Here is a 10,793-nt window from a genome sequence, read left to right on the forward strand (position 1 = left end):
CCACCCACAGCTGCTCTGCAGAAGGTTCCAGTGAAGACTGAAGTCCCTTCTCACTCTGATGCCCATAGAGGGTCCTGGAAGGGTTCACTTCGCCCTACAATGTCTGAACCTGCCTAGACAAGTCACTCCCTCCCAAGGCAGTCAATCTACTTTTGGACATCATCCTAGTGCAGTTTCCTAAACTGACTTGAAGTGTCTCTCTAGTTTTGCACCTGGAGCCACAGGGAACCAGCCCACTCCTTTTGGATATTGGAATGTGGAGAACACGGCTTCCCCAATGCCATCCCTCCTCCAGAAAGATATGGCCCCAGCCCCACTGTCTCCTTTTCCACCACCTTAGGCAAAGCAGCAGTCTTGTAGAGTCAGTGCTGTGTGATCACACTCTTTTTAACATTTATTTTGAGGGTAGTTGTGAGTGTCACAATGGATGGCTAACCATCATCCCCCCCACCTCCACAATGACCCAGGGGAGGAGCAGGAAAGTGCCAACTGCAGGCTGGGGATCAGCACACAGTCCAGACCGTCTTCTCCCCCAGTATCCATTTGGAGAGTTGCTGGGTCAGGTGCCACTCCGTGCCCACAACACTGAGGGTATGAGGGCTGAGCAGGGGCATGGGGCTCACACACTAGGCAGCATTGGGGAGAAGCTCAGGGAACGTGCAAAAGTGATCAAGTGATGGGCCAGGGTGGAACCAGCCCAGCCTGGGAGCGAGGCAGGGGTGTGTGCTGGAGGCTGGAGTTCCGGACCCAGGCCGCCTTGGGGGACGGAGTGAGTTTCCCAGGCTGGATAGTGAGTATGGCAGGGGCTCACTCCACAGGCAAGTCCTGCCTGCTGCGTGTTCCCAAGTTTGTATGGGGCCACCTGGGCCCTTCACTCAGCCACATCAACGGACAGCATGGCCTTGATCGCGGGGAACTTGTTGCAGGAGAAGTTGGCAAGGAGCTGCTTGGTGCCACTCCGGGTGGGCAGGATCTCAAAACGCACGCGGGACCGCTCTTTGGGACGCAGGGCTGGCACGCTGATGGGGAAGGGCAGGAGTCAGTGTGAGGCCTCAAGTCCTGCTCTGGTCAAGGTCACTGCTCCTTCAACTCCCTCTAGCTGCCACCCTGGGTCATTGAGCCCCTTTAGCCCTGGGACCCCTCAGCAGGGAAAGTAGGAGTCCCATGAGCTCCCACATATAAGGACCAGCTCCAAGCACTGAAGACCTGGACTTCTCTTAAGTTCAAGTTTGGTGAACCCCTAAACCAAATGCAAGTGTGCATCCCTATGGGCAGATTCCCAAGTTCAGAGCCTAGCAGAGTTCTGTCTACCCTGCCTGGGGCTTTGGGGAGGTCCCTCTGACCCCCTCCCCACCATCCCCTACCAGCCCTTCAGTGTGGGACTCACTCGATCTTGAGACTGCCCAGCAGCAGGCCGCTGCCCTCCACCATCAGCACGCAGTCCTTCACGGGCTCATCCAGTGGGTTGGAAAAGAGCATCTGCACGTTCACAGGCTTCTGCACCTGGGCCTCATCCAGCACCTGCGGGGAGAGGGCTTGACAGAGTCAGGGCTAGACTGCTCATCTCATCTGCCCTTGAAAGCCGATGGGGCGGTGCCTGAGACTTGGTCATGGGAAAGATATCGCTGGGGACAAAGGAAGGGAACACCATTTGGTTTAGTCCTCCTAAGCGCCAGTGCCATCCATGCAGGGGGTTCCTAAGAAATTGCTGTCATCCCCAGGCTACAGACAGGACACCCAAGCCCAGAGGGAGAGGCGGCAGGTCGCAGCAGCTGAGAGCACTTAACTTCCCAGCTGGGTTTGTGGGCCCTTTCTCAGTTCATCTTGGGAAGGGCAGCCCCCACTTCCCAGACATGTGGTCTGCACAGGGTCCTTTATCAGGGGCTGGTCAGAGAAGCAACCTGGACTATCTGTTTGCTCCTGAAGATGAAAGCTTGCACTCCTGCTGAGAAGCAGCCAAGCCTGGGCAGATGCGTCACCTCCCTGGGCCTTGACTCCCTCCCTGATAAAGAGGGCTCATCCCTCCCCTCCTCCTTCCTTGGACTAGAAGGGAACAAATGAGATCATGGATGCAGAAGAAAGCGCTTTGGAAACAGAAACCGAAACTAGGTGACGGGTGGATTTTTCTTTTGAGGATCCCTAGAGGTAGCTACTTTGTGTTCATTTGGTTTTCCTTTTTGTTGTCACCAATTCTCCCTGCAACCCTTTTATAGTAATAAACCTGCAGTTCAGATTGACTCAATAACTGAGAGATTTCTGGTTCCAGAGCCGTTTTCTCTTCTTACTAAACTTTGCAATGCCTGCCAATAATTTGTGCATAATTGAAACGTTTTAGAGACCATGGTCTATATCACAATTTCTCCCATGGAACTCATTTAAGTGTATGACATGATTTGAAGGGTGAAGCATAATTTTATGCCATTGGGACCCAAGAATATATATAAATGTTGCCATATTTTTCACAATGATATTCAATTTGAGATTTTCCTATATTTGTTTTCCTTTCTTTATGGCTGCTTACCACTCTATCCTGTTGACCTAAATCTATACATACACCCAAAGAAGAGGATAAGAGCCACTTCAGAAACCTGTGTCTGACATTGTCAGTAGGTCACAGGCCAATGTGAAGGACCTCAGTCTTTGAAAGATTGTATAATCTGGTTCAAAAGTCCTCAATGCCTACTCCCAATCATAAATAAGACAATAGGGTGTTGCCCAAATTATTATCTTCTCATACAGATCACCCATGTGCCCTGCTCTGAGTCAGCTATGCATTAATTCATTCAATCACAATTAGATCATCTTGATTCTCTGAAGTCTAAAGTAAAGGAGAAGTTGTGTTAAAGGGCAAATGCATACAAAGATGTCCTAAAGAAGAAAGAGCAGATATTTATTTAAAGGATTAAATAATTTCCAGGCTGTGTGTATTCTGATTTCCTTTTAAAAGATGTTAGATTCTCTTGAAAGATGAAGCTGATTTGATATGGACATCTAAATGATGTAGAGCAAAATTTTGAAAAAGAGAGAAAGCTATAAGCAAGTTTGAGGATACTGGATAAGGGAATATAATGGTGGAGAAACTAACTTTATCAAACACTGATAACTTTCACTCAGAATGTTTCATTTCTTGAAAACACCCTAGGAAACAGGGGCGGCTTCTACAATCATGGATGAAAACTTGCTGGGTGGGAAAGAAGGCAAGCCCGGAGCCCAGAAGCTCTGTTTGGTCCTGCTCGTGGAGGGGCCTCTTTCTGTTTCACAACCACTGTGATGGGCCTAGAACAGGGGTGGCTCCCTCTCCCTAACCTTGGAGATGATGGATCACTCTGGCCCCCATTCTGAAGCACAGCCCAGACTAACCAGGACAGTTAACCAGAGAGCTGTATTTCAGGCTAGTGTCAAGGAGCAGGCCCTGGGTCCCCCTGCCTTCTGTCTGAAATCAGGAATCCCTGAAGCTGGGGTGTAGCTTAGGGAGAGTGGGACGAGGGCAGTCACAAGTTACTCTAGAAATCTGGGGCTAGGGATGCTAGTGACATTGTGATGGAACAACAATAACAAAAAAGGCAATTGCTGTCTAGACTGCTGGGGCAGATGGTGCTGCAGATTTGTGAGGAGTCTGACCCATGAAGCTCTCTATGGGGTCCCAAGGGAAGACCCATCTTCCTCATCCACTCATCTGCCTCTCCTTGCCTGCCAGCCCCTCATCCCTAGATTTGTGCTATCTGGCTCTGGCTGCCTCCACCCTGGGCTGAGGTTGGTGTAGGTAGGGACAGGCTTGGAGTCAGTCCCATACTTCCAGCACCAGTGCTGAGGAAGGGACAGAGTGGCTCCAAGTGCCTCCCACAGACCTTTGAGAGCCCACATGCCTGCATTCCTGAGAGGCAGCCTGGGAGCAGAGCCTGCTGCCAAAAAAATGAGGCATCCTCATTATCAACTCTTGGGAAGATGCTGCTGCTGGGTATGGACTGGCCAGATGTCCTGGAAAGGGCCCTGAGGTCTAGCCTTTGCTCTGGCAGTATTTGGCAATTCTTTTCTCTCTGGGTCTCAGTTCACTCATGTGTGAAATGGAAGGGCATGAAAGCTTGAGACCAGGTTTCTAAGAGTCTTCACTTCTGTAACTCTGGGGTCTAGAGTCAGGAGATGCATGTGAGTTATGCCCATTTCTGATTTGCCCTACAAATGTGTCTGGGGGCTGGGCTGTGGGTTCCCTGAAGGCAGGACCCAGCCCTTGAGGTCTTCTGTGATTCCTGAGCCTAGCACAGCCCAGGACACAGCAGATGTTCAAAGCGAGTGAGCTGAAGAGCCCTCCAGCTGCTCCTCAGCTGGCATTCCCAGTGGGTCTAGAGCTGCAGCCAAAGAAGCCACAGGGCAACGTGCCCGTGGATCCTTCCAGAGAGGGAGCAAGGACATGCTGTGCTGCACCACTGGCAGGATCGTAGTTCCCTGACTGGGGATTGAACCTGCACCCTCGGCAGGGACAGCATGGAGTCCTAACCACTGGACCACTGGGATTTCCCAAGGACACTGCTCTGAGCAGAACTCTTGGCTGATCCTTTTGGTAGAGGCTGGAGCCGAGCTGGGCACTGTGCTTGTCCTGTCGGCAGACAGGGCTTTCCCTGTGGTCAGGGAGGGCTGGACTAGCATGGAGCAGCGCCCCTTCAGCATCCCTTTACCTCAAGGGTCAATGTGGGGTTGTCCAGGATGATGTCCCTCTCCACCACCACCTCAGGCTCATCGGTGACCTGGCACACGGCTGTGGTCCGGATCATGTTGTCCGCCTTCAGGTACTTCTCGTACTGAGCATATGCGATCTTTACAGGGTGCTCTATTTCTGGAAGAAGAAACCAGGGAGCAGCGTGAGAGGTGGGGTTGGCTTCTGAAACCTTAAAAGCTGATGCCAAGCTGCGTCAGTGTGGGCTGGCTGGGAGTACCTGGAGCCCAGGCTTGCCTGAATCTTCCCTACCAGGCCCTGGGGGAACACCTGCCTGCTCCACACCAGCTGCAGAGCGGGGGCCCTGGGACCAGGATGCCAGCTGGCTGGGCGGATTCCAGGAGGAGGAGCTCATGGGGGCTCAGACTTCCTCCCTGTCCTGGTAAATATCAGAGGGCGAATTTCCATCTAAGGGGCAGGGAAGAATATGAGTATTAACTCATTGCCCAATAAAGAAAACAGTAATGATGATAGCATGATAATAACTAGCAAGGGAAGCCAGGGGCTATCTACGTAAGAGCTTGGTCCTCTCAGGTGACCGTATAGCCTGGGATCCTATTGCAACAACATTGGAACCACCACCCTACTTCTGGTGTCTCCTGCTTCTAAGTCACCTGCATGCACCAGTCAGGTGGGCTTTAGAAGCACTTTCCCCTCAGATCATGTCACTCTTCTGTGTCACCTGAAAAATCTCCTGTGGTCCCTCGCTGCCGCAGGAATAAAGTTCAGACCCCTCAGTATGGCCCTGTGTCACTCTCTTCCTCAAAAGAATGTTCCTTCCCACAGTTCTCTTTGTCCTTTTAACAACACAGGTGCCTTACCACCTCCATGCTCTGAGTCACAAGGTCCCCTCAGATGGGGAGGCCTTCCCCAGCATTTCTCCGTTTCTCAAGCTTCAAGGCCCCTCTCTGACTCACTGGGCAAGCAAGGGTGGGGGGCTTGCCTGCCTCTGGGTGGTCTCCCCCTCCCTCATGCAGTCATGCTAGGTGGCTGGGGGGTGCCCGGCACCTACAGGTCACACACTCCTTGAGGTGAGGCTGTAAGGAGGGAGCTGTCTCTGTTTTTAGCACTGGAGGGATTTACCCAGCCTGCCCCAAATATGGAGACGACAGGCCCTGGCATCAGCTGGTCCAGCTCCCTTGAACAGTGAACCCTGAGGCTCAGGAAAGGAGGGAGACTTAACAGAGTCATCCAGAGAGTAGGTGATGACGTCAGGACTCCAAGACCATTTTGCCTGTTTCCTCCTGCCTTCCCATTTAACTCTGTTGCTTCTTGCAGAAGTACAGTTTTTTTTAAAAGCATTTCCCTCACATAAATTATTTTTGTCCTACAAAAATAGCTCTTCCCTTGAGCTTTGAAGGTAAATAACAGCCAGCCGGGTGCTTTTGTTATAGGGAAGATTTCTGCTCAGTTCTGCCAGAAGACAGGTTGCTAGGGGATGCTGCCTCTGACAGGTGTGATAGCTTTCAGTTTTTCTGCAGACAAAATTTTTTCAAGATGGGCTATATAAGTAATCAGTTTTTATTAGATCCTTATGTGAAGCAAATAGCCACCCCACCCTTATTAATCTGCTTTGTACGTCTAGACTTTCCATAACAGCTTGAAGGATTTTGCCATCTTGGGCACACCTGCCTGCTAATCCTTCCACAGCCCCAGCCTCTCTCTGCTCCACCTTGTTCCCCTCCCATCTGTGCTACCCAGGAGAACCAACTCACTCTTCCTCCCGGAAGCTCAGGCCTCCAAGAAAACCCATCACTGTCACTGGAAATCAAGGAACTTCACCCACCCACTGGCAGCTGTGGGGGAACACTGGTGGGAATTCAAGCCCTCGTGGTATATTGCAACCCCTCTAGGGTCAAACCGGGAAAGTGATTCATTGTGGGATGGGGGTAAGGTAGGGTGGGAGCTGGAAAGGGGAAGGGGTCGCAGCAGTAAAACCGAGAAAATGGGTGGTGGCACTGGATTTCACATCAGGAATTCCAGGACCAGGATCTGGCATTGCCACCTAGTAGCTATGACACTTAATCTTTTAAGTGAATCACAATCTCTCCAAGCCTCAGTTTCTGGCTCTGTAAAAGGAATGCTGAAATCTGTTCTTGTAGAAGGTCAAATGTGATAGTACATAAGAGTATATAAGGAGCACTCTGCACACTGGGCAAAATGTATGTAAGGGGTATTGTGGTTTGTCTTTAACTGCCAAAGTCCTCTTCCTTTCTCCTCCAGGGCATGAAAGTATTTTGGTTGGCACCACCCCCACTTGTACTGCTCACCCTGTGCTGTTTCCTTCCTTAATCAGTTGATTTGGTTCCAATAGGAACTCTCCAACCCCAAGAGAATACCAGCTACCATGAGTCTGTGGCATCCCAGCAGCCTACAGGTTGAATTACCTTCTTCGGGATTCAGGGATTTAGTGACAGAGTCCTTCCACACCTCATGTACAAGTGTGCCATTGTAGACGATGGTCCAGGCTGTCATATTCACTGTCACTGTCTTTGTATCACTTGTTAGGTTTTTGAGCATTAGGATCAGGTTGACTTCTTTGCCCACTGTCAGTACACCAGCGACCTTGAACCTCCCAGAGATGCTAGGCTCCCGTTCCTCTCTTGCCAGGCTGCTTGCAGATGTTGCACTAAATGACATTGTGGGTTTAAGTTTCCTCAAAGCCTTTTCAAATACTTGTCTTTCCTGGCTGGAACCTGTGTGGTGGGAAAAGAGAGAAGTATCTCAGAGATGCGGTGGCAACGTGAACAAAGAACAGTGCCCTGCCTGGAAAGGTGGCCTGGAACTAACACTGGTTCTGCTGCTTGTGCAACGATTCTAATCCAAGCAAGTGTCTGACCTCCTCCAGGTCTCCATTTCACCCTCCTTAACATATGTCTGACCTCCAAGCAAGTGTCTGACCTCCCTCAGATCTCCATTTCATTCTCCTTAACATGAGGCTCACAGCCCAGCTCTTCCAATCAGCTCAAATTTCCATCGAGCTGTAGGGAAAGCTGCATAAAATACATAGCTTGATATTTTGCTTAGGTTAATTAGGTTAGATCCCTTCCTTCCTTCACTCTCTCCATCTCTCCCTCCCTCCTTCCCTCCATTCCTTCCTCCTTCCCTCCTTTCTTTTAATAAAAGCTCCTTTGTGAGACTTAAAGAACAAAGCGTGTGTTAGTTGCTCAGTCATGTCTGACTCTTTGCAACCATGGACTGTAGCCCACCAGGCCCCTCTGTCTATGGAATTCTCCAGGCAAGAATACTGGAGTGGGTATCCGTTCCTTTCTCCAGAGGATCTTCCTGACCCAGAGATTGAACCCAGGTCTCCTGCATTGCAGGCAGATTCTTTAACATCTGAGCCACCAGGGAAGCCCAAAGAACAAACCGATAATTTAAAAAATAACAAGTCTGAGTTTAAAAAGATTAGAATGAGTTCATAAGTGAGAAAACTATGATTTAGAATTGCCTCACTGAAAAAAATTCCAAACCACTTTATCATGTTATTCTGTTTTATTTCTAATGATGCTTTGAGAATTAGAGAGTGGAACTTCTGTCTAGGTCAGTTGACAAGAACTTCCCACAGTTGGTATGGTTCCAGGTTATGACTAGTTTAAATTGTTGAGAGAGTTCAGGTTTCAAAAACACAAAGGTTGAACCACAGGATGGGTTCAGCCTTTGTTGTGGGTGCTGCTGAATGTGATACTATAAACAGTCCCCAGAAAGTGGCCAAGATTGTGGCCAAGAAACCATGGCTCTTGGGACACTAAGAGCTGATAACCAACTCCAAGCCTCTGAGCCAGGGTAGACCACACAGTGCACATGAGTCTCCTTGCCTTGACTGGAAGATAGATCCACTAACGAGGCGAAGATATTGACTTTCCAGTAACATGGACAGAGATACTGAAAGAAGAATGACCAAGTTTACCCTTCTGCCCCTAACGTCCCCTACAAACCTGTGAAATTTTAAGATGACTTATTAGAAGCACTTTATCATTTAGTGAAATCTTTCCTATAAGTTACATGTAACAACTGGCAGAGACCCCGAAGACATCTAAGCACATCATGTTAGAGTTAAGGTCCTAAAGAGGAGGAGTGTTTGGTCCAAGTTGTTGGTAATCTGAGAATTAGGGGTGGAAAGAGGGCCAGTCCCCAGAAGTTTAGACCTGAAGTCTAGTAGTTCCTCCCACACACCCCTGAAAAGAAGGCAGGCAGCCAAATTACCCGAGTTGATCGCTCCTGGTGGGCTGGGTTCCTTTTGGTGCCTTCCCATTCTCTAGCCGAGCTGTAAATCCACACCCAGGTCTGACGGCTGAGCAGGGAGCTGAGCCTCTGTGCCCAGAACCTCGAAGCAGTTGCGTTTGCACAATGAGGCTCAGAGCCTAGATACCTATATAGGTCACCTGCCGGGCTTACTCAAGACTAAGCTTCCTGCTACTGTTTTTTCCTTTGGTGTTGCTGTTGCGCAAATACTTAGCAACCCATTTTATGGGCTTTTCCTCCCTGCGGCCATCAGACACAAGCATCATTAGGTAAAGGAGACTGAGCAACAACAGGTGGAGTGATCAGTCCTGCTGTCACACAAGGGCTGGGGCATTGCCAGGGGTCTGGCAGGGATCCCTCCACCTGGCTGTGGCCCCTCCTCATTGCTCAGGAGGTTTGGCTGGGACAGCCAGAGCCCTCAAGAAGTGGAATTAAGGTGTAACACTCAGATAAGGGGCCCCACAGAATCACACAACTGTATAGACAGTGCGTTTTAAAAGTCACTTTGGGAGGTCATTCCGATGAGGCTGCAGATGTTCAAGTTGATAAAAATCATCACTATTTATTAAGTCCTCACTATGGGCCAGGCACTGCCTTTGATACTTTCTATACACTAGCTCATTTAAATCCCATTGAAGAGAGGCCTTGCTCTTCTCATTTTACAGGTGAGGAAGTGAGGGATCAGAGATGCTAAGAATCGTGCTTGAGGTTGCACAGCTATAAGGGGTAGGGCAGAGTTCACCTCCTGCCCGGGGTTATCAGTTCCTTGGCCCCTACTCTGGTTTCTACATCAGAACACTTTTGAGAATGCTTGTCACACTCAAGCCTGACCCCCAGCCTGTGAGCTCTGGAGGGGCAGGCACCCATCTGCAGGGTGCTTCCTGGCCTCCTGGAGTTGAGCATGAATGGGCACTCGGGGAGGTCTCAGTACATGTTTACTGACTGAGAGAAAGGCCATCTGACCCCAGTGGGAGGAATGGGCCGCAGAGGTACACTGGGGTCTAACGGAAAGCACCAATCTCATTACTCTGATGCCTCCAAAAGACCCACACCCAGCAGCTCATCCACCTGGACTTGGAGCCTACCCCCTGCTCAGCTCTCCTCTTTTGTATACGGCAGCCAGCAGCAGCAGCCATCCAGGGCACCGAACTGTGGGGTTTACTTTAGGGTGCACATGGGTACCTTCTCGAGAGCACTTTTCTTGACACCTCAGAACCAGCAGTGAGGACCCGCTAAAGCAACTATTCCAAAGTGTTTAGAGTGACACGTCGATCCCATTAAGGAGCGACTGGCCTGCTAGAGCAAGCATTAATTCACTGCGGCCTATTTCTAAAATGAACATCACCTTCAAATGTAGAATTTTGTCACTATTGAGATTCCTCAGAGATATTAATTTGCTAACACTGAAAGCAACTTCTGAAACAGAGAAACACACGTAATTTGTGTTAAACGTGGCCTCCTACCAGCTTCTAGGTGACTTTAGGGGGATCAGCACTCAAGTGGATGCTGACGATTTCAGGGACTCGGGCATTGTCCTCATGGTGTAGGAGGTGTCTGCACCTCATCTGGCTTTCAGGGAGCCCACTGAAGCAGACAAAGCAGTCCCCATGTCTCTGGGGACTGTCCATTTCTTTTTTCAGAGGATGTTTCCTGCTTTCGCTTCTTAGAGGCAAGGGGAGTGGACTGACAGAGACCCTAGGGGGTCTTCTGTGGGGGCCATGTTTCTCCCTGTGATGTTCAGTCATGGTGCTGTCATCCTAATGGTGCAATTGGCAAAGGGACACAGCTGGAGACGAGCTAGACTGACAGCTGCCTGAGTCCTTCAGCACATTTCCGC

The 10,793-nt window shown here is 50.0% G+C and overlaps 1 protein-coding gene across 1 annotated transcript in view; it reads right to left on the reverse strand.

Annotated features, from left to right (window-relative positions):
* Positions 1-369: 369 nt before the first annotated feature.
* The window catches only part of TGM3 (transglutaminase 3), a 43,073-nt gene continuing 32,649 nt past the window's right edge, over positions 370-10,793 (reverse strand). Inside the window, exons 10-13 of the mRNA XM_010836521.1 lie at positions 7,099-7,407; positions 4,674-4,831; positions 1,388-1,521; positions 370-1,019 (exon numbers count right to left, since the gene is read on the reverse strand). Coding sequence (XP_010834823.1) covers positions 872-1,019; positions 1,388-1,521; positions 4,674-4,831; positions 7,099-7,407 — 749 coding nt within the window. The 3' untranslated portion in view covers positions 370-871. The remainder of the gene's footprint in view (positions 1,020-1,387; positions 1,522-4,673; positions 4,832-7,098; positions 7,408-10,793) is intronic.

Source organism: Bison bison, unplaced genomic scaffold (genome assembly GCF_000754665.1).
Source record: "Bison bison bison isolate TAMUID 2011002044 unplaced genomic scaffold, Bison_UMD1.0 scf7180017864063, whole genome shotgun sequence".
NCBI lineage: Eukaryota > Metazoa > Chordata > Mammalia > Artiodactyla > Bovidae > Bison > Bison bison.